The 24448-nt window shown below is 44.2% G+C and overlaps 1 protein-coding gene across 7 annotated transcripts in view; it reads right to left on the bottom strand.

Annotated features, from left to right (window-relative positions):
• Positions 1 to 24448, bottom strand: part of SGMS1 (sphingomyelin synthase 1) — a 264910-nt gene that overhangs the window by 29640 nt on the left and 210822 nt on the right. For all 7 annotated transcript variants that reach the window (XM_036264649.1, XM_036264653.1, XM_036264650.1 and 4 more), the window contains one exon: positions 9595 to 10444. In XM_036264649.1, the coding sequence (XP_036120542.1) occupies positions 9595 to 10217 (623 nt within the window). In that variant the 5' untranslated portion in view covers positions 10218 to 10444. The remainder of the gene's footprint in view (positions 1 to 9594; positions 10445 to 24448) is intronic.

Genomic DNA, 24448 nt, shown 5'->3' with positions numbered 1-24448 from the left:
GCCTCGCAGGTGCAGACTGCAGGGGACCGGCACGGGGAAGGTCCCCAGGGACAGACAGCAGGATCTCAGCCAGGCTCTTCAGCTCAGACGGACGACGGCCGCGACTAGTGGCGAGGAGAAAACTCACTAGAGGCAGGAAGGAATAGAACGAGGTTGGCCGCTCCCGGTCAGTAGTCTTCCGTGGGAAGTTGTGCCTGAGGCTGGTGGCAAAGGAGGTTTCCTAGGCATAGCGAGGAGGGCCCACGCCGCACTCAGGAATCGCAGGAGGCTACAGCGGTAAGGCAGGACAGAGCCAAGGACACTTTCCACACACGGTGGTGGAGTGCCAGATGCGACGGCTCTGGGGCAGATGTGCATGAGACTCGGATGGTACATGACACGTAAACCCTATTGCCAAACACTACATTGATCTGTCTTCGTCCTACCCGTCCTATGCACACGAAATCCATGTCACTCTGTGGGCTAAGAACACGCATTTCCAGAGGAAGGGTCCCTGTGAGACCAGCACCCAGACTGGATTTATACTGAAGCTCCTTCAATTCCCCAAACAGACCATGTGGGACCTTGGGCAAGTCAACAGCTTCCCTGAGCCTCACTTACCTTCACGAGAAAGAATGACACTACTTATTTTGAGGGGTGATTGGATCAAACGCCACAATGCATGTAAAAAACTTCTTGTTACCAAGTATCAGCTGGCTTGGAATCTGCCATTTGAATGGGATGGCCAAGATCTTTGATGACGTGGACGAAAGAGGCAGAAGAAAACAGACTTTGAGGAAGCACCTAACGGACGCAGCTGCATGTAGAGGGAGAAACAAGGAGGCAAGAGCTGCTCCCTGAGCTTTTGCTTTATTGCTGGAGAGGAGGATGGCCGCTTATCAGCCAATTAACTAATGGGAGCCATTAAATAATGCCCCCAAAAGCTTCCATAGCACAAATTTTATACTTGGATAGAGATTGAACAACACACTCTTTCAAAAACTGAGATGTTACGACGAGAACAAGGTCCTCAGGAGATAACCTCTACGCGATGCAGCTTCGGTCTCTGCATCCTTAGCACCCAGTCTCCCACAGTTCCCGGTAAATAACTCAATGTAAAGATGCCCTGAAGCTCCATTACAGCCTAGCCTTGTGGTCTATGGTATAAGGCCAATTTATCATAGAATAAAACGGCCTTCAGAAAGGCTCCTCTAGCACTTGGAAAATAAACTCTGCTGAAGAGGAGCCTGGAGAGACCTGCGTCAGAGCAGATGCCCCACACCAAGAGCTGTTAAGAACTTTACTTAATCACAGCCATCAAAGACTTAAAAACAATTGAAAAAATGTTGGCACTAACTGTGGTTATTAACTACCTTGGGGATTAGAAGAGCAAAGAGATCAGTACGTTGATCCAATAAACTTAATGTGAGAAGAAACGCTGATAGAATTACAATGGGGCAAAATGAAAGATAAATGTTAATGGAAAGTCTAATAAAACAAAACCCCCAAATAATCAAATTACCACCTAGAGCAGCAGTCACCAATCAGCACAGGGTGATGACCTTGGGAATTAGATTGCATTCACAGAAGGGAGCTAGATGCTGCCCATAAACTTCGTTATCCGGCAGATACGCACCTATCGAGTAAGCCCCAAAGCCAGGCATTTATCAGGGGTTAAAATACAAAATGAATCTTTTCTTAAATGGTCTTTGAAGATATGAAACCTACTGCTGACAGACATCTGAAAACCCAACCCAGCACTCTAAGTGCAATCCTAGAAAAGCCACACTGGAAAACTACCTGTTCCCCTCAGTGGGACAGACAGACAGAATAGTTCTGAATACAGATGTCATGGAAGGATCGGCCATCCCCAGTTCCTCCCCTTTTAGCATGGGAGCAATCTGCAGGGCACTTGCTCGGGGACTGTTCCACTGGTCTCCCTCTAACTGCATGACTGTTCACGCCAGAATGTTCTTACCCATGTCCAATGCTTCAACCACTAAGCTCTGTCCACTCCACCCCACACCCTAACCATCCAAGGGCTCCTTTTTTCTCCACAACATGAAGTCACCTCTCCCAATCTGCACCCCTCCACTGACTGGTACTGCTTTTAGGCAAATGTGTGATGCACAGGAAGCCGGGTAGAAAACACACACTGGGATACGCGCACAACATGGCTTTGCTCTGAGTAAAATATATTCAAGCAAGGTTCTGAGAGCTCTGAAGTGTGTGGATTCTATCTCCCCGTTCCATTCCATACCAAATTCCGGGATTCAGAGGGACCAGAAACCTTGCAGGAGAAAGACCCTACAACAGAAGGCAGCACTGTGGCCATACAAAGAGATGGGCAGCTCTAAATGTAATAGGAACCATAACTTCTACAGAGTTCTTCCCTTCCCACCACGCCAGCGTGAAACTCAGGCATGGGCCAAATGTTAACGGAGTCTACGCTGGGGTCATTTCCCACCTGGGCTACAGCACTGGCGTCCCGCCGGCGCCCCCACTGCCACTCATGCGTCCCCGTTCTCTATACTGCAGCCAGAGTGAATCTTTTAAAATACAAGTCTGTTCATAGCATTCTTCTTTAATGCTTATCACACGTGGAACAGAATCCAAGCTCTAGCCCTGGCCGATAATGCCAACCCCAGCCAGCGTCCACACCTCGTGACCACCCGCGTCACACTTCCCCCAGCTCACTCTGCCCACGGGCCCCCAGCTGCTCTCCAGCAGGTCTCAGGAACTCGACACTCGCGCTGATCTCTGTCCACAGTGCTCTGGCCCCAAACACCTGTACTGTAGTCACCCTCATTTGATTCAGGTATCTGTTCTACTGCCACCTCATTAGAGGCCCCTGCCAGTCATCCTGTCCAAACAGCACCCATCCCCCGGGGACCCCTAGCACACTGCCAGCAGGAATGCAGACTGGTGCAGCTCCTATGGAAAGCACTATGGTGTGTCCCCCAAAAATTAAAAATGGAACTGCCATTTGACCCAGTGATCCCACTTCTAGGAATGTATCCTAAGAATCCCGAAACACCAATCAGAAAGAATACACGCACCCCATGTTCATAGCAGTGCTATTTGCAAGAGCTAAGATCTGGAAAGAGTCCAAGTGTCCATCAGTAGATGAGTGGATAAGAAAACTGTGGTACATATACACAATGGAATATTATGCAGCTATAAAAAAAAAAGATCTCTTAACTTTTGAGACAGCATGAATGGACCTAAAGATTATTATGCTAAGTGAAATAAGCCAGAGAAAGATAAATATTTCATGATCTCACTCCTGTCGAATCTAATGAACAAATTAAAATAGAACAGGATCACAGACATGGAAGCATGGAACAGACTGCGATCTCAGAGGGAATGTGGGAGGGAGGTGGGGAGAGATCAACCAAGGAGAACGTATGTGCATATAAGCATAATCCATGGACACAGACAATGGACAAGTGAAGGCCTGGGGTTCCATGGGAGATGGGCGGACGGGGGCAAAGAGGAGAAAATGGGGGACATCTGTAATATTATCAACAATTAATATAATATAAAATACTACCTCCTCCCCACAAGCCGCAACACTTCCTAACCCATTATATGCCTTGTTTTCCTTCGCTTCCTTCATCAGTACCTGGCACCTGTACTGTTTGCTGCGGTTTAGCCCAGCCAGAGTGTCAGCTCCACGCGCTCCGTGGGCCTCTGCTCACTGCAGCACCCAGGGTCCACAACAGCGCCCAGCACACAGAATCTGCTCAGTAAATACAAGTGGAATGAATACACGAGTATTAAGTGAGCTCCTTCTCCCCGAGAACGTGGCTAGAAAGATGAGTAAAGGACAGGACCCAGTCTTTTCCCTCGAGGAACTTAAGACCCAGCAGCAAAGGAGACCTGCATAAGGAATCATGGAACGTGCTATGAGCGGCGAGTGTCCGAGGGTGACCGTGGAGCGAAGTAGCTCGAGGTGAGGCAGGACAGAGCGGGGCCAGGGGATGAGGACCCAAGCGTCATGCTAAGGAGCTGGGCCTCTATCTGAGCACCCACTATCTATCACTAAGTAGGAATGGAAAGGGGTAGTGTTGTCGTAATTAGCTAGTTAATATTAGTGAAAGAAAGAAAACAAAGGGAAGTCAGACACTGTAAGCGTGGCCACCTGGGCAGCTTCACCAGGAAGCTACAGCTCACACAGCATTGCTCCTCCAAGGGGAGTAACACCCCTCCTCACCCCCACGGTACCGGATGGCGGGGGGCAAAGGGGAAGATGGGCATATGCACAGGAAAGTCGGGGTGGCGCAGGGGACGTGCCTGCCTGTCAGTCTAGCCTGGGGAACAATGGATGGTTTAGGGGGTGGACCCCATCAGGAGTGCAGGAAATCTTGGAAAGTTAATTTGAAGAAGCTCCTGGTTAAAATCCCCAGAGTTCCCTTTCTCGTTCTCTCTTGCTCTGTGACCTGCCCTCGCCCACAGGGTCACGTGTTCCCTCTCCGTAGCCATGTGGCCTTAGCAGCCACAGGGCCCATGGCCGTGCGGACTCCACAGGCAGGATTCTGGACTGGACTGTGCTGTAATACAGAGCAGACATTCTGGGCAGTGGCCTTAATTCCAGCCCTGCTGAAGACAAGACTGGACTTCTTCCATGGTGGGACAGGCAGAGACCTCAGAGAGGAACCTTCTTAATTTCACATCATCAATAAAGCTTTCCTCGAAACCCCACCCTCCCCTGGGAGCCTCAGGAAGTACATTTCCTCAAAGTACCCCCAAACTCTACTTCCACCGATAACAGCAATAAATCCGAAATTAGAATTGACAGGACTTAGCATCTATAGAAAAGGAACTGAGAAGTGCCCTGGCCAGTTTGACTCAGTGGTTAGAGCGTCGGCCCATGAACCAAAGAATCGAGGGTTAGAGTCTGGTCAAGGGCACGTACCTAGGCTGCAGTTTGGCCCTGGCCCTGGTCAGGCAGTGCGGGAGGCAACCAGTCGAAGTGCCTCTCACATCAATGTTTCTCACTCTCCCTCTCTCCCTCCCACTCTCTGATGATAAATGTAAAAATATCCTCGGGTGAGAATTAAAAAAAAAAAAAAGGAACTGAGAAGTTCTAGGAAATCCCACTGCCCACACAGGAGGAAGAGTAAGTCAGAAGACAATGATGATAAAGCCAGTGTCAGTCAGGCTGAGTGGAGGCTCTACGATCACCATACTAAGTCACAGTGACTCCTCTGGTGGCTAAAACACCCTCGACCCCGAAGTTCTACAACCCGCTCCTCGGCCTTCCTCTTCACCAGCAGTTTGCCATGTGCTGCTAGCCACACGCATCACGCAGAGGGGCCACGAGGTAGTCATGACTTAGCCACACATGGAAAGTCCTTACCAAGTCTGCGAGTTCAGCAGTCTGTATCATGCTTTCTTAAAACAAGGAACACCTGTTCTGCAGTGAAGTCTGACATAAATGCAGAGATTTCCCAGGAATCTTTCCTAGTCAGTGACTTGAAAGTCCAATTCTAAACAGGGAGACAACATCATTTACAATTTTAAAAATCAAAAAGTTCTCAAGGAGAGACATTATTGTTGCTTTCCACTTTGCCATATCATGGAAATTCCATGTGGATATATGTATATATAAACATACATACTTTCAGACATAAGGGGGAGATGTTAAGAATGAAAGCAAGCAAAAAAATTTTTTCAATGCTAAAAACAAAACTTACATTTAACGGTAAAGGGTAACTGCATACAACAAAAGGAAAGACCCAAGTGTCACAATGTCACAAATTCAGCATCAAGGTTTCTTAGCGATACCATTGCAATAACCTGGTTATTAATTAACAGGAAAGGAGCAAAGGGAAGGCCAGATAATACAGGCATGCCTTTGCCAGGAAGCTGCAGTTTAACACTCTCCAGGTCTATTCCCCACAGATCCGTGGGGGGACTGGAGGGGCGGAGGAACTTTAGAAGCATGCCCGGGAAGGTCTGGGTGATGAGAGAAGGGAGTTTTCTCTCTCTTGCTCTATTCCTGCTGTTGCCTGACTCCTGGCTTGTGGGGCTCCCACATCTGCACTCACCCACACAATGGACTAACGGACTGTGACTAGCCCGATGCCTGATGTTACACTGGACCTAGCTCCACCATGGAACAGAAGCTCTGGACACTGGCTCTGTTTCTAGTTCTGCTGAATTGCCAGCTGCCCCTCTTCCAGGACTGGTTTAAGGGAATTGAGACTTTGCAAACCAAAGGCTATAACACCACTCACATCAATCTTTTTATCACAAGTCACCCTCCTGTGAGGACCTCCTGAAATGCTTATTCCAGCGGAGCCCCAAGAATCCCACTCCCATCAGCAACGAAGAAAGGCCATGCACACAATTATCTGGTAACACTAGCACCTCAAGTATCTGGCTGAAGGCTTTGTTGCTGGGAGATGCTGCCCAAATTCCATTGATCTCATTTCTCAGTACAGCATCCTCTGCAGTTTCAGACTCTGATACTTTTCTAAAAAGTAGAAGACACAGAAGCAAAAAAAGAATAGGCTGATTTTTTTTTTTTTAATCCTCACCAGAGGACACTTTTGCATTTATCTTCAGGGAGAGCAGGAGGGAGAGAGGGGGAAAGAGAGAGAGAGAGAAACACTGACATGAGAGAGACACATCAACTGGCTGCCACCCACATGACCCTAATCGGGGCCGGGGACAAACTGCAACTGAGGTACGTGCCCTTAGTGGGAACCGGACCCGGGACTCTCTGGTCCACGGGCTGACGCTCCAACCGCTGTGCCAAACTGGCCAGGGCTAGGCTGATTTTTTTTAACGGGCTCCAAGACTCAAAATCAAAGTTAAACTCCCCTGAGGGATCACTGGCCACACAGGCTCACCTGCGATGAGTCGTGTATGAGGTGCCCCGTGACGGGCACACCTCCTGGTGGAGGCTGAGGAAAGGGTGAGGCTCAGAAGAGTCCAGCAGAAAAAGAGGGAAAGGTGGGCTCTCTGCTCATCACCACATTCCATGCCAGAAGCCTGCATGTCCCCGCCACACTGATGAAGCAGCTGCTAGACAGCCACAGGCAGAGGACCAGGGACAAGGGATCTCTGACGCGGCGGACACTCCCGTCTCCTTCATGCAGCCAGGGAGGGGCGGGGGAGGACCCATGCACCTGTCTTCCTACCTCTCACATGGCTGGTGACTCACACACACTGCAGAGGGGCCTCAGGGAGGCCGATGGGAACGAGGGATGAGCCCAGTAGGAGGACAGGGAGGGGGCTGCTTAGGATCACCACGACAACAGGCGGCTGCCATTTCCCATGTCCCTACCCTGTCAACATGGGAACCAGAGAAAGGACTTCAAAGAATCCTTAGTTACATGATTTCGGGGGGGGGGGGGTGCTCTGTAGCTAATAATATTCTAACATAACTGGCCCATTCAATCATGTTAGAATCAAATAAAACATAGTTGAGAACAACGGAAATCATCTAGACTGAGAGGTTCTTTTGCCCTGAGAAACACCAGGCTCCCGGCTGAGTCACCCACAGCACCCAGCATGTGAGGGCATGGCTGATGCTGGGCCCCAGGCGGCCTGGGTCCCGGCTCTGGGCCACTTCGGTCCCGGCACACATCTACTGATTTCCTGTTGAACACTGAGACAGACAGTGACTACAGCGCTGTCAGTAAGTACTAGTGAAACACGGAATCAGAAAGCCTCAAGCGAAACAAGGAAAAGTCCCTGCTGAGAGAAACAGAAACCGTGATGCATCTTAAAGAAACTGGCCTGTGGTGAGGGCATTTCCTTAGAACAGAAATACATTATTAAAAAGTCACAGTTTTGTGAAAGATTTGGACTCATGCATGGTATGACTTGACCAAAGTTATATTCTGGGTCAGTAAATTATTTGCTTGCATGTAAACATTTTGATGAAAAAACAGAAAGCAAACTCTCACAAACAAAACAACAAACATTAGGAAAAATTCGGAAAACATAATTTAGTTGACTGACTTTTTAAAGAAAAAAACATTGGCTTTTTTTTTTCCTAATGTGCTTTCAGGAAAAGAAGTTTAGAAGTTAAAAGTTTAAAAGTCAAAAGTAGAAACTGAAGTTTGGCAGCCAAAAGAATATAATGAATAAATTCAAAGCATCTCGTATTTCTAAAGCTTATTCCTATCTATTTAGCCTCTTACACTAAAGCAAACAAAACAAAGGTCTTCCATCAAATCAAATGCAGCCCAGATCAGCACTTCTACTTCAAATTTAGCTCAAACTCTCGGATTGCCAAACCAGCCCCAAAGTAAACACTGGCCACTTCCTTTACACAAGCTAAGAGAGTTCTTTTCTGGCAGAGTCAGAAATTGCTTTTATTCCATCTGCATATATGTAATTTATAAGGTGGAAAAAACGCAGTCCTTTATGAACATACCAGGAAAATACTCATCATTTCTGTTAGGTCAAGCTCAGCATAAACTGTCTGCACTTTGTTTTCCTGATTTAAGATGATTTCCTTTATATTCAACCTTACCATGGGTCATTAACACAGTTCACCACAAAGAAACTCAGTGTCCAACTCCCACACCTGGAAATGGTCAAAATGTCCCAGTAATGGAAAAATCAGACACCAGTGATGAGGGGCACTCTGCACCCCAAGAAAACAGCTTGCCGGAGGGGGATCTATGCTGAGTTTAGAGCTAGGGTTATGAAAGCCACTTTATTTATTTATTTATTTTATCCTTACCCTAGGACATTTTTTTGATATTTTGTTCAGATAGAGTGGGAAGGAGAGAGAGAGAAACATCGATGTGAAAGGGACACATCGCGCGGTCACCACCCACACAACCCAACCGGGGCCGGGGACAAACTGCAACCGAGGTACGTGCCTTTAGCGGGAACCGAACCTGGGTCTCTCCAGACCCCGCAGGCCGACGCTCTAACTGCTGAGCCAAACCGGCCAGGGCTGAGAGCCACTTTAGATCCACCCCAAACTAAAAGAAGGTGCCTATTAAACATCCTGAGAAATCTGAACGGAACAGCCACATATAGCTTCAGCTGCCACACATGCTAGAAGGTGAGCAGCCAGGCAGGTTCATTTGCACTGCACCTCCCCAAACTAAGTCTTTCCCTGAGGGTATTATTGTTCCGACAGCCCACGTCGCTCTGGAATAGCTGTTCCGAATTGTATGTGTGAATCCTCCTCAACGCACACTGCTGCGGTTCCAGAGGCCTGACTCCCTTCGGGAAAAGCTGTACGGCCATTCATGGTGCTTAGGCCAACTGTTCACAGTTCATCTGATGGGTTAACAACACCAAGACTGAATGGTTTATCTGTGGTTCAACAGCCTATATATACTCTCTGAAGGTGACTGAGGGTTTTCTTTCCTGTGAAGTGAAAACAGAATAGTATCTCTAACAATGCTACTCACCATTCCGTACAAATCTTGTACAAGAAAAGGTGATAAACATGGCATTTTCTTTAAGCTGCAAGGGCTTTAGTTGGGTATATGGTTTAAAAAAAAAAAAAAAAAGTGGGGGAATAACCTGCTTTGATTTCATTGCTTCATAAATTTCATTTTTGAGTAATGAGTACTGGATACCTGCGGTGCAAATGCCTCAATCACTGAACCTGAGAGCTTTTGCTTTACTTACTTGTATTTTAAGAGCAGCCACTGAATTAACCAGAGTCCTACAAGGATCATGCCGTTAATTTCACAAATAGAAAAGGCCCACTGCACCCGGTTAAAATGGTCAAAAAACGTGTCCGGTAGTGGAGGCTGCACCTCCTTAGGAGGTACTCGTTCATGGACGACCGAGATCATCACTGTGGTGAGAACAAAACAGGAAAGTGCATAAAGAAAGGCCAGGAGAGTCTTGCCCCACTCCATGGGGTACTGGGAGCGCTCCGGTTCTGGCATGGGGATCTTGATCATCTCCTTCCTATACCCATTTGGCATCCCGTTGGGTTTGACCTTGATGCTGAAGCTGCCGTCAGGTGTGGGGACGTTTGTGCCAATGCTGAGGTGCCCGTTGGCATGGCCGTTCTTGTGTATTTCCATGTGGTGCTCCATTTTCAGGGTCTCTATCATGTCCAAGAGCCGCTGCCCGTTGTCAGAGGAGACTCGGCACAAGGGGGGCTTCGTGAAATCCTCTTGGGTTAGGTTGATCAGGTCCCGGCCCGTGAAACGTTCCAGAGGCTCACAGTATTCTGGCATAGCATTCTCCAGCAGCCAGTCGGCCACCTTCTTGGGTGACCAGTAAACCACTTCCTTCATTGTACTGGCAGACAACGGGCGGTCCCCAGCGGCTCTGGGCAGGTCAGCAGGCACCACTCCTGCGGAGCAGGGAGCTGTCCCTCCGTGGTGCGCTCGTCCTGTCAGGCCTCATGACAGAGACTCCCAGCAAGACGGTCAGGGCGGCCTGGGAACACCTCGTGCAGCTGGCCAGGGTTCTTGAGTACCCGAGCATTCATTCACCTCATTGTTCAACAGGATTCTTCCTTCTGTGGGGGCAAGACACAGAGTCAAGATACTGGGCCTTCTGAGTTAATCCCCTCAAAATGCAAAACCTCAATCAGCATAAGGAAAATGGAAAGCCAGTTACTGATCAAATCTGTAGTTTTCAAACACGTATTTTAAGGGACCACTGACTCTCTGGTCAGTCTTCCCTGAACGAACTGAATGGAACTGACAAGGGGTCAGGTGAAAAAGGATACGTTTTACAGCCTCCTCAAAGGTGTCTTTTCTAAGAAATAACTCAGTAGGGCTTTGGACACACAAAAAAATCAATGAGTCCCTTTTTCCAAATGTGCTTAGACCCCCAAACTCACCTGCTTGGGTCCAAACACTGGCGGGGTAAAGGGCCTGGGTCTGCCCCGCTTTGTGGGCCTTTCTACTCCCAGCCCACAAGGTTTTCGTGGATCCCACAGTTTTAAAAGTCAATGATCTGATTCGCCCTGGCCAGTTTGCTCAGCGGTTGAGCTTCGGCCTGTAGACCAGAGTCCTGGGTTCAGTTCCCGCTAGGGGCACGTACAACAACAAATAAAAATAAAAATCAGTGATCTGATTCAACTTCCTCATTTATAAATTTGCAAACTAAGTCCCAGGAAGGTCAGGAAAACTTGCCCAGGGCCAAGAGGGAGCCGCTTCAAAGAGCTGGAAGCTACGTTTCTGAGTCCTGTCGCTCGACTGCTTATTAAAATACTTAACTGCATGTGGCAATAACCAACTCACATCTGCAGGGGAGATTCAATAGCAGGATTTGAAATTTTATAAATGTACAGATACAGATGAGTATATACATATTGTACCTATTATTATTTAAATACAACTGTGGTTAATGAACATAACGTCACATAAAACAATCGGGAAAAAATACATCACATATTAACTGAAGTTATACTTGATGACAGGCCTGGAGGCATTTTCTACTTTTCTCCCACCTATTTTTATTTAATAAGCATGTACTACTTTTGTAACAATCTCTTAAAATTAAAAAGCAAGTGACGGGACTAAAGTTTTGACACCCTGAGGCTGCTTTGTTGGGATATTGATTTTAAGCTTTTATTAGGAAACAAGACTCAGAAGGAACCTCTGACCCTCACCCGTTTCCTGCCCAAGAGATTCAGACAGAGAAACCTGCTTCAGGAATGAAATCCTAGCATGCTCACCTTAGCCTGATTTGGATCAGGTGTGACCATTAGGAGGCTTCGGGCAGGGCCTGTTAGCTAGATACCCTGTGTCTCTGTTTCTGAGTCACCAGCAAGGATTTGCCTGCCCCCTGTGTTCCTCTCTCCCTCAACTACCTGCAAACTGCCCAATCGACTTCTGAAATATAAGACACGCCCTGTTTTCTCCTTTGTCCAAAAGTCTTATAGACCAAATGCTGCCTCACTGTCTTTGGAGTTTTCATGCCATGTGAACTCCCCATGTGCATGTATTAAAAACTTGATTTTCTCCCGTGAATCTGTCCCTGTCAATTTGATTATTAGCCTAGCCTAGAAGAACTTGGAAGAAAACTATTAATACCTTTTAGTCCCCACACAAGAAAAGTTAAAAATACCCAGCGCTGTCACAAAGCCTTGTTGTTAAAGTAACATGGCCTTGGGCAGAAGACAGACCATAGTCTGACTCTCAGCATATAACCTATCAGGTGAGCTTCAGTTTATTCATCTGTAAAATGGCTATAATCAAATACCTCCTTCACAGGGTTGCTGTCAGAACTTAAAAAAAAACTGTGGAAGTTGACACGTAACCTAGCACTACAAGGGGTCTGTCGGCACCCATGTCCTTTTTCTCCTTTCTTAAATTTTCTATCATACCCAGCAGCTACTGTCCACTATATCTCACTACCAAAACACCCTGCCCAATAGAAGGCTAACTTTTTTTTTTTTTGCAAATGATGACGTTGTGTTAACTGCAAAAACACTTGCACTGATCTGCAGATTTAAGAGCGGGAAACCACTGGCAGCATTTCATTAAAAAGGTTTGCGGGATGATAATCTGATAAAAACGCTCCATGCTTCAAGAAAAAATCCAAACAGGCCTGGGAACTGCCTCCTCTGACCTCTCTGGGCGACCACAGTACACGTCCGTCCACATGTTAGAGCGCAGGAAACCCTCCAGCAGAGAACCGGTTTCCCAGGATTTCTCAAAGTGACTTCATTGAGGCCTCCGGCTCCCCACCCCTTCCTCCCAGGAACTCCGCCTGGCTCCCTGGAGCCCACGAGGCACAAACAACACCTGAACTCGGGTCTCCTGATTTCAAAGTCCAAACTCGTCTCTGCCGAAACGGCAAATCTGACTCCGGAATGATGATGGGCAGTATGTCCACTCCTGACTTCGCTACCTGAACAACAGTCCAACAGCAGTCGGCTCAGAAGACACTCCAGCCTTGCAGAGTCAGGCACCCCTCCCCGCGCACGGCCTCCTCGTGACCCTCCCTGTGGGAAGCGTCTGTCCAGACTCCCTGGGAGCCTGGGAGTGACTGTGGAGGGCTTTGGTCTGAAGCATCCACGTCTCACTTTCCCAGGCTCAGAGGTGCTAGATCAACACCTGCTCGATAACTCAGGACATAAATGTCCTTTACATGGTTTAATGGAAAATAAAGCAACAAGAAATGTCACTGATATCGAAAACTGCTTTGAAACGATTTGGGTGGGCAAAGAGTCAGGTGGGCAATCTCCAGAGACGAATCGGACGCCAGAAACTCTCTGACCATTTCAAACCACTGCAGGGGGATCACAATGTCACCAGAACTGTCTGGAGTGACAAGAAGGCACACACGCCAAACGGGAGACCTGGCAGCAGGTCCTTAGGAAAGGGATCTCCCGGCATCAAACCTGGCATCTCCCCAGGAGAACTCGGATTACAGCCAACATCTTGAAGTGGCTACAGGAATTCTAAAGAAAAATTCTCGATGGCACATTCAGAACCCAGGGGCATGAACACAGGCTTTCTGTGCAGGTTCCTCTTGCTCCCCTTGTCCGACACAGAAAGCCTGCCAGGAGGGGAAACCCCTCAGAACCACAAAGATCAGACCTGTGCCAAGCTGTTATTTCCCTTCTCTCTGACATGAAAACGGTTAGGTAATCTCCTCGTAAGAAATAATAGTCTTTAAAATAGAAAAATGGCAAGTGGTAGGAGACAGTCTAGGCCATCAGACACACACACGTGCGTGCGCTTTTGGCACCGGAGCCTTCATCCAAACGAAGGGACACTAATCTAGTGAAAGCAAGTCCATCAGGCAGTGGCCGAGAGCCCAAGGAACTCTTAAGTGACAGCAGAAGAAGTAAAGGCTCCCATTAATAACAAGGACAACAAACCTGTTCGCTCCTTGGGAGAGCCCCCTGCGGCCCCCAGGTTGGAAGTCTCCATCTACTCCCCTTCAACAAGTTCAGGCCTTCCCCTCGTCTTTAAGACCCTCTCTGCAGGGCCTTTCCAGACCACTCCACTCCACAATCCCTCCCTGACTTCCTGCACCCCTAATATTTGTGACACGCTGTAACGTGGCTGTGATGTGTGCGTGGTCTGACAGGGAGAGCTCCAGCGGTGTGAGTGAGGGCGTCTGCCGTCCAGACCAGGTCGGCTACTTCCCTTCTCGACAAGGCCCTTCACCCTCTCCAAGCCTCAGTTTCCTCTGGAAAACAGAGCTACCAACTACCGACCTATCTTCACAGGGGCCGCTACTGCTGTGACAAACCAGTCGTGTAAAAGGAATACAAGACACTAATTACTCCAAGAGATATGTCTTGTTCTTTTCATAATGTCCTGCTTCCTTTCTAACGCCCAACTGGGTCACAGTGACATGTCATAAATATTTACTGAAGCTGCCACTTCCAAATGGCATTTTTAAAAGCCCAATCATTCTGATACACGAGTGAAAACAGCCCTCCAGATTCCATGAGAAAACAACCCCTTATTTTTAAAGCAAGCTTTGAAGCTTGGAACTAAATGCAAACATACGGTTTTCCTGCAGCTGATGCTGACATAGTACAAAAGCGGAAAAGCTCATTTTTATGTAAGTAAACTGTTGGACAGCTATTCAGCACTTCAAAGGCCACTGCTAAAGGTGTGGACTTAGAGACCAGAGCCTGGCTGTGGAAGGGGAGTGAGAAAGGGACTCTCCCCTGGACTCACGCACTCAATTTAGATCATACTGTGGCGTTAGATCATACTGTGGCGTTAGATCATACTGTGGCGTTAGATCATACTGTGGCGTTAGATCATACTGTGGCGTTAGATCATACTGTGGCGTTTCTCACACGTAGACCCAGCAGACTGTATGCTAGGCTGGGCTCAGAAAACAGCTACTACTACCATTATCCAGAAAAGCCACCAGAATCCGTAACTGGGAGAATGCTAAGAAACAGTGCATAGCTCAAATCATTAGACATACTTCTCAGAACTGGGAAGAAGTCATAGAAGAGTAAAAACTGAATATAAACTCTTTACAATCAAATAGCAGAGAACTTGAGAGACAGAAGAGGTGCTGGAACTCTGGTTCCTCTGGAATTTTGAGATTATAAGTACACTATAAAGTTCAGTGATATTGTGATTTATCTAAAATCTCACACAGGGCAAAGAGCTGGTCCTGCGGTGACAAGAAACCTACATGCACCGGCGGTGTGGCTCAGTGGCTGAGCGTCGACCCATGCACCCAGAGGTCGCCGGTTCAATTCCTGGTCAGGGCACATGCCAAGGTTGTGGGCCTGATCCCCAATGGGAAGCATGCGGGAGGCGGCCAATCAATGTTCTCTCTCATCGACGTTTCTATCTTCCTCTCTCTCTAAAGTCAATAAAGAAAAAAAAATTAAAAAAAAAAAAAAAAGAGACCTAAATGCTCACCATGGCTCTTCCATTGCAAAACCATCCAGTGGCCTCACAGGTTTGAGCACATATAAAGGATCATATAAAGTCTTTTAGAAAATTGTGGAGTCCAAAAGGTAAAGAGCAGGAACAACAGCATATCTATTACAGACTCTACACTGAGCAGGGCTTTCGATCACGCCTCAACTAGGTAAAAAATACACTTGCTAAATGTGATTCAGCTCCAATCCGTAAAATAGATATTTTAGTCTTTAATATTATAAAAGCCATCAGATAATATGCCATGACACACTAGAAACTATTTAATTATCAAAGCCAGATCTCTAAAAATAGAAAAATGAGTTAAAGCAATTATTCTGATAATGGAAAAATAAATTAACCAAACAAAACCACTAACTAAATCATTTATGAGTATTTATTCATCCTTACTCAAAAAGAACCTATTATATTATCTTTTATCTGGCATTGTAGAAATGAAACATTGTGTAAGCAACAAGCCACCATGTGAAATACACACTGAACAACAGTTTTCAAGAATTAGAATACCACGAAATGCACAACGCAGCTGCCCGTGGAGCGACTGCTCGGAACACCTGAGTTCTGACGCTCACTCTGTCATTAGCTTGTACTCAACCCCAATGCCTTGGTTTCCTATAATGGAATAATGTATTCCTTCTGTTCGTTCCATTAATAAGGAAATCTACACAGACCTTACAGTGCTTTGGAAAACATAAAGCAATACATAAAAATGTAGGAAATTATTATACTGAGTGTAATTTATTCTTCTTTGAAGATTCAATGAACTTTTAAAATGAGGGCCATGAAATTAAGAGCTGAGTTTCTATTATTTTTTAAGGTACAATGGGTGCAAGACTGAACAGACAAGGCTGGCAGGCCAGTGAAGAAACTGCAGCAAAGTTCCCAACGTTTCTAATGCTGATAATGGCTAATGAGAGAAGGAAGTAGTGCATGCACGGTAAGTTTAAAAAGCATATAGTCAACTAAACATTTTGCTTCATGCATCAAATCTCTAAAAGCAACAGCAGACTCCCAAGCTCATTTTACGAGGCCAGCGTTATCCTAATTCCAAAACCAGATAAAGACAAGACAAAGAAAATCATACACCAATATTCCCGATGAACATAAATGCCAATATCCACAACAAAATATTAGCAAATCAAATCCAGCAATACATTAAAAAGACCATACACCATGATCAAGTGGGATTTATTCCAGGGATGCAAGATATGTATGATATCTGCAAAACAATAAACATGACACACCACAAAACAAAATGAAGGGTAAAAACCACATGATCATATCAATAGATGCAGAAAAAGCATTTGATAAAATCCAGCACCCATTTATGACAAAAATTCTCAGCAAAGTGGGAATAGAGAGAACATATCTCAACGTAATAAACGACAAACCTACAGCAACTATCATACTCAGTGGGCAAAAATTACAAGCTTTCCCCTTAAGATTAGGAACAAGACAAGGATGTCTGCTTTTACCACTCTCATTTCACATAGTACTGGAAGTCCTATCCACGGCAATCAGACAAGAAGAAGGGATAAAAGGCATCCAAATTGGAAAGAAAGAGGTAAAACTGTCATTATTTGCAGGTGACATGATAGTGTATATATATAATCCAAAGGTTCCATCAAAAAACTACTGGAACTATTAAATGATTTCAATAAAGTAGCAGGATATAGAGTAAATATCCAGAAATCAGTTGCATTTTTATACACCAATAATGAATTATCAGAAAGGGAAACTAAAAAAAAAAAAAAAAATCCCATTCACAATTGCTTCAAAAAGAATAAAACACCTAGGAACACATTTAAAAAAGGATGTAAAAGACCTATGCTCAGAAAATTATAAGACAGTGAAGAAATGGAAGAAGATACAAATAAGTGAAAGCATATACCGTGTTCATGGATAGGAAGAATTTGCATCATTAAACTGTCCATGCTACCCAAAGCAATCTCCAGATTCAACACAATTCCTATCAAGATATCAAAGGCATATTTCATAGAACTAGAACAAATATTACAAAAATTTATATGGAACCAAAAAAGACCCCCAAATAGCAATAGCAATCTTGAGAAAGAAGAACAAATTTGGAGGAATAACACAACCTGATATCAAACTATACTACAAGGCCACAGTAATCAAAACAGCATAGTACTGGCATAAAAACAGATATGTAAATCAGTGGAACAGGAAAGGCAGCCCACAAATAAACCCATGCCTTTATAGTCAATTAACATTCAACAAAGGAGTAAAAAACATACCATAGGCTAAAGATAGTCTATTCAATAAATGGTGTTGGGAAAATTGCACAGATATGTGCAAAAAAATGAAACTAGACCACCTTCTTAAATCACACACAAGAATAAATTCAAACTGGATTGAATATTTAAATGCTATACTCAAAACCAAAAAAAATCCAAGAAAAAACATAAGCAGTAAAGTCTCAGACATTTCCAGTAGTAATATTTTCTCTGATTATCTCCTCAGGCAAGGTAAACAAAAGAAAAAATAAATAAAGAGTTTTTGTACAGCAAAGGAAACCATTAACAAAATGAAAAGACAAATCCACTGAATGGGAAAACATATTTGCAGACACATCTAATAAGGGATTAATATCCAAAATTTAAAAGAACTTATAAAATGCAACAGCAAAAAAACAAACAACTCTATTAAAAACTGAGCAAAGGATCTGAATAGACACTTCTCTAAAGAGGACATTGAGATGGTCAACAGACGTATGAAAAGATTCTCGATGTCAGTAATCATCAGAGAAATGCATGTTAAAACCACACTAAGATATCACCTCACACCTGTCAACATGGCTATCATCAATAAATCAACAAACAAGTGCTGGTGAGGGTGTGGAGAAAAGGGATACCTTGTCCACTGCTCGTGGAAATGCAGACTGGTGCAGCCACTGTGGAAAGCAGTATGGAGTTCCCTCAAAAAATTAAAAATGAAACTGCCAATTGACCCAGCAATTCCACTTCTGGGAATTTATCCAAAGAAACATGCAACGCTAATTCAGAAGAATATACGCACTCCTCTGTTTACTGCAGTAAACATAGATAGATGGATGGCTCTCTCTCTGTCTCTCTCTGTCTCTCCCCCCCCCACACCGTCTCTCCTTCCCTCCCTTCCTTCTACTCTATCTCTATCTAAAAATTAATGGAAAAATATCCTCAGGAGAGGATTAACTTAAAAAAAAAAGATTTGGAAGCAGCCCAAGTGTCCATCAGTGGACAGACTCAAAGACAGACAGCAGACTGACAGTTTGGGGGTGATGGGTGGTGTTTGGGGGTGTGAAGGGATTGAGCAACAAAGAAAGGAGAAAGAACTCAGGGACAGGGACAACAGTGTGGTGACTGTGGGAGGAAGGGGGGTTGCTGGAGGCGGAAGAGGGTACATGGAGAATAAATGGTGATAGAAAAATAAAATAAAATACCCCAAAAGTAGCATGGGCACCTATTTTTTTTACTCTATGAGTTTATAAACTTAATCCAAGATCAAAATTTGGCCAGCATGTAATATGTTGCTCAGACTTTACAACAGGAAACTACGTGTGAACACTTTGTTAAAAAGCAACACAAATTATGAAATAATGCTATTTTATTGTGAAACAGACCAACTGTCTTTCTGCAAATGCTACAAGTCCTGATAAAGGTTTTGACATCTACTAGAACTTACCATAAAAGTGACTAATAACCTCACAGACATTCTGGGGCAATGTAGTCCACTGAAATACTCATGACGAAGGGGTTTCATTCTTCTCTAACTCAATTTGGACTGCTCCGGAATGCTTTTCTCCAAACTAATTTAATTAGCTGTAGAATTTTGTTGTTGTTGTTATTTAGCATTTAAAGAGTTCACTTCAACAGGTAGAATACGTAAAACTGTATTTGTTTGGAAAAGAAAAAAAATGGCTATAATAACAACCACACAGTTTCAGCTGAAGGACCTACATATTTACTTCAATCTACAGTTGGGAAAATTTTAGAAGATTGCTTTTGATGCCCTAACCTTTAAATTGTCCTTTATTTTATATCTCTATAACAAGCAGTGCTCACAATTCTACAGACTAAGTCTGGTTAGCATATAAAATCAGCCCTTATGAAACAGCTCCTTGAAATAAGTATACGCTGACCTATTTTGCATAGACACGAGAACCAAGGGCATGCTGAAGTGTACATATTTGCCTTTTGGTACATTTTGGGCTGTTAGAAAATCCTCATGTGATAACATCTTTTGGTCTCTGCCACACCTTGTTTGTTTAATGATGTGTGATACTTAGCTTTTGCAATATCTGAAATGTATTCTTTCTCAGTAGTTGCCCTATAATTGTCCCGATAGCCTCCCTTTTTATGCTCCCCTCCCCTAATGATCCACTCCAATAGAGCAGCCTTCAATGCTCCAGAGAGAAAGAGAGGAGTTCGGCTGATAAATTAGCAGATGCGACACACTGACAAGAAACCAGCCACATCAACTGCACACCATAAATCATGGTTCTAGTTGTTCTCTGACAGCATGAAATACAAAACTGTTTCATCTGTCTCATGGAGGGTCCTGCCATCAACAAGACTAGCTAATTCCGTTCCTGTACCCAAGCCTCCATTTGAGTCACTCTGTAATGGAATGTAAATATTTGGTAACCAGGAAATTCAAAGAATCATATATTAAACAACCTAAAAGTTCTACTGTGAGAGCTGATTTAAATACATCATTATACAACAGAATAGTAAGCCTCCACCAAAGACTGGATAGAGATTGCAAAAGAGAATGATATCATTTTTGTAAACACACATGTATTTACAAATATCCACAGAAAAGAAGTATAGAAGGCTTATATCAATTTCTGTTACTTTAGGTGATAAAATTATAATAATTCCCTGCTTTATTTTTCAGTATTTTCTAATTCTCTGATAAACACGTTAGTTGTATTTTCAAAAGAAAGGGGTTTTCTTTTAAGTATATTCTGTGTTTTTAAACATGTAGGCTGCATTGTAGAATTAAAAATAGGTGCTTCCTATGTTAGCTTTCTTTAAAAGTTGAAATGGGCTTGCAGATTTCTCTAAATAAGGGGAACCTTTGCCCTCTATGTATAATTAGGTTTCCAAATCCTCATACTCCCAGAACATAACAGTCCCAGGAGATGAGCCAAACCAACAAAGACAGAGCTGAAATCTGAACCTAGTGCATAAAGAAATTCCAGTCTCAGATATTTCCCATCATCCCACAGAGAAAACAACAAACCATCAGAATCACAACTGCTCTATCATCTACATTTTCTTCAGTATCCTTCTACCCAGTCTATTGCCAAGTGCTGCCCTGTTGACATTACACTAAGAGAAAGTCTGCATAGCTCCAATGACAATTAATCACTATAGTTTCCCCCTGAGGGTTCATTCTCAGAACCCAATTACCGAAACTCTGAAGATGATCTATTCCCACTCAACTGATTAACTGCCGCTCTAAGTCTGAAACCAGCAGGGTGGTTTTAATATTCATCTACTTCATCTGCAGGCCTTGGACACAGGCTCACTCTGGCGGCTCTCAAGAATGTTAGGACATGATCAATGTTTTCAAAATCGTTGGCTTTCAAGTCCGGCTCATGTGCACAGCGGTGATCTCATCTGTCCCAAGAAACCTGGGGAAAGGCTATCTCTGTTACATTCCACCCCATTCTCTCCCTTTCTTCCCAGTCTGCTCTTTCTGAGAACTAAACTCCTACTTTATACTTGCTCACCTGGAATAAACAGTGTGTACCTCTGAATCTATCATACAAGTATATCAGGGAAAATTAAAAAAAAAAATCAAATGGCTTTTAAAAAAGGATGAGGCCATGTTTACTACGCTCTCTCTGAGTTTAAGAAACCTCGATGCAGTATTCCACAGCAGACTAGCAGCCTGGCTTACTTAAACTGCCTCAGTTTACTCATTTGCTAGTAAAAGGACTCTTGCACTCCCGCAGGGCTGCAGTAAGGTTTAGAAATCTAAGATGACACTGAGTGCATGCACAATAACAGGAGCTGTTCAAGGCATCTTCTGGAGAAAAAGTCCAGATCCTTCCTCTTTTCCTCTCTTTCCGGCGGAAAATCCAATAGTGCTCAGCCAAGAGACGGGGCTGGGGGTGGGAGCAGAGGCTGGAGGCTGGGGATGGTGACAGAGGAATGAGGTCACTCTGCCCCACCAATCCTCATTCCTGCCTTGTCCCTTTCTCTCCACACACCCCCAGGATAAGCAGGCATAATAAAAAGGCTGTCTAGGGGGAAGTCATTTCACCAGGCTCTCAATTTCAGATGCCTTCAGGGACCAGGTAAGTGAAGTCCAGCTGGGCCACAGAGAACAGGGAATGGTGAGGACTGCAAACCAAATACAGCAAGCCACACTCAATGCAGGCTAAATTTAATTGTTTTAATGGCTAAAATAGACAAAAACCATGCAGATTGAATCTGGCCCATGGGACTGCCACTCTGTCTCCCTCCTGCTGGCTCACCCATATCTAACTGGCCACTAACTCCTGGAGATTGCACCTTGAAGGTGCTCTCAAAGCTGCTTCCCTTTTCCTATCTCCACTTAGTTCTGCTTAAGTGTCTGTCTCCAGTCTGGCTCATCTGCAGCCCACCTCCACATTGCTATTGGACGGGGCTTTTGTAAATGATGTGATCTCCTCACTTGATGCGTAAGAGCTTTGGTGGCTCCCACAGCTCTCTGGACAATATCAGACTCCTTGGCTTAGCACCAAGGCCTTCCACGATCCAGCCTATTTCATTACCTTTACCTTTACTTTTCAGCCTTTCCCTACAAGCACGAAGACTGTGTTATATCTGTACTCAACTGTGTAGTAGCTTCCTTCACACCATTCATCGCACACCTCACACACCGTTCTTTCCACCTACGATATCATTTTCACCTCAGATTTTTGTTCTTTTTGGATTATCACCGTCGGAGCAGAGTTTCATTTGTGTTAGACTCTGGAGAGCCCAACACACAGTACACATTTAATAGATGTTTGCTGAACACATGAATAAATGCGAATGCAAAGGAGATGGCTCTGGTTCTATAACATGGCCCCTGTGATGTATATCTTTTTTTGTACATCAAGCATAAAATATCTACATAAATATAACTGCTAAATTTTTAATACCACAATCCATTTCAAAATACAGGGCAGGAACTTCCCATGTATCAAAAAAAGAGAAAATCAAAGCCAGAATGGAGAAGCTAACACATACAACCGGAGAAGGAACCAGCCTTGGACCCCAGCAGCCAGGGCATGTGGTTTTAAGATCCAAGCCTGGGCAGAAGCCTGAGGCCAGATCCAGGCAGGAAACTAGAACAAAGACCCTTGAATAAAGCAAGGATCCCTAAAGGACTAGAAAAATTGGACCCATGAAATTAGCACACGATAACGTAGACTCCAAATTTACACTACCTGCATGGTGTGGGATTTCCAAGCCAAATAATTCATGCAAATACCAAAGGGAAGCAAATGCAAAATGGTCCCTCTGAGACCCTTCAACAAGAAGAGGAATTCACAGGACTCCCAAAGGTGAGAAAACAAAATAAGTTTAAAGAGACTGTGGAATGAGTATCTTAAAGAGGCAAAATAAAAAAATAAACCATAATGAAAGAAAAAAAAGATATGGTTGAAAAAAAAAAAAAAAAAAGGATAACTGTTTAAATAAGGTGCAGGAAAATCCCAGGTTCTTTCCTTGGTCAGTAACCCACTGATACCTCAGGAGGAAAGGTGAGAAAGTAAAAGGTTAAAGAGAAGTCAGGAAGAAAGAAAAATCAGCAAAAATACGAAGTATGTAAGTTTAAAGGTATTATTAGACAGGTTTTTTTTTTTTCAATCCTCAAAAACTCAAGCAATCTAGCACCCCATATATTATTTTGGGGGGCAGGGAATAGTGGTGGAAGAAAGGGGGAGAGAAAAGAAACTGAATCCAGTCAATCAAAAGATGAATCAGACTTCAAAAATGACATCTAACTGAACATATGCATTAGTTTCCACTGCCTCTTGAAACTCCCCTGAAAAGAGACTGCAGGGGTTTAAAAAGGGGGAGGGGGGCAAAGCACATTAAGAAGAAGAGTCAGCAGCAACTTGATTTAGGCATTTGGGTAGCAGATGGACTAGTCACTAACTTAGCAGTCCCAAGAAAACAACCCTGGGTCAGTAAAAAGGAAAGGTGAGAAGTGATCTTATTTGCATAACAGAAGCCTTAAAAGGATAGGGAATTGGTGGCACAGGTACCTTACCAAATGAGGTGAAGGTGGAACTAAAAATAGAATGATTAGTTGAAAGAAGTTACTTCCAGATTCTCACTTTGCACAGCTGAACAACTGCCTCTGCCCCACACCAGAGGAGACTGGAACCTCATTCCTTGGAAAAGGGAAATGGAGAGCCTGGAGCAAGGGACACCACACAGCTGAAGGCGGGAGAACTGTACTAAAAACAAGGGGTTAAGTACAAACTGCAAAGAGATATAAGTTGGATCTGCCCCAACCTTACCTTAGTAGACATTCAGAGTACTGTAAACTAGGATGAGAACTTCATGGTAGGTGACCAGCTACATTTTTACTGGGAACCCCAGTCATTTTAGGAGAAAAGACCTAAGAACGCTGACTGTCTGATACTAAAATCATATAAACAAGCTCCACTCATGCAAAGTACTTCCAAACAGCATTTTTAGTGCTTCCTTTAAAATATGAATAGACAGTTAAAAATCAACAGACATGTGAAGAACTTCTAGTAAGTATGACAATCAGAGATCACAACAAAAAATAGCTTGGAAGAAACAGACTAAGTAAGGAAATGACCATTTTTTTAAAGGCTATTAACATTCTCAAAGATATATCCAGCAAAAACAAAATGGTACTAAAAAATTTCAGAGAATTTTTTTTTAACAAAGCTCTTGGACAACTTAAAGAATCAGAGAACAGCAAGAAAACCCCAGAGTACGTAGAAGGAAGGAAATAATAAAGATCAGAGTGGAAATAAATGATATACAGACTAAGAAAACAATACAAAAGATCAATGAAACCAAGAGCTGGTGTTTTGAAAAGATAAACAACATTGACGAACCCACACTCACCAAGAAACAGAGAGAGAGGTCCTAAATAAATGAAATCAGAGGTGAAAG

Source organism: Molossus molossus, unplaced genomic scaffold, assembly GCF_014108415.1.
Source record: "Molossus molossus isolate mMolMol1 unplaced genomic scaffold, mMolMol1.p scaffold_m16_p_17, whole genome shotgun sequence".
In the NCBI taxonomy this organism is placed as follows: Eukaryota; Metazoa; Chordata; class Mammalia; order Chiroptera; family Molossidae; genus Molossus; species Molossus molossus.
The sequence above is the reverse complement of the archived record's forward strand: the minus strand, read 5'-3'. Positions and strand labels throughout refer to the sequence as shown.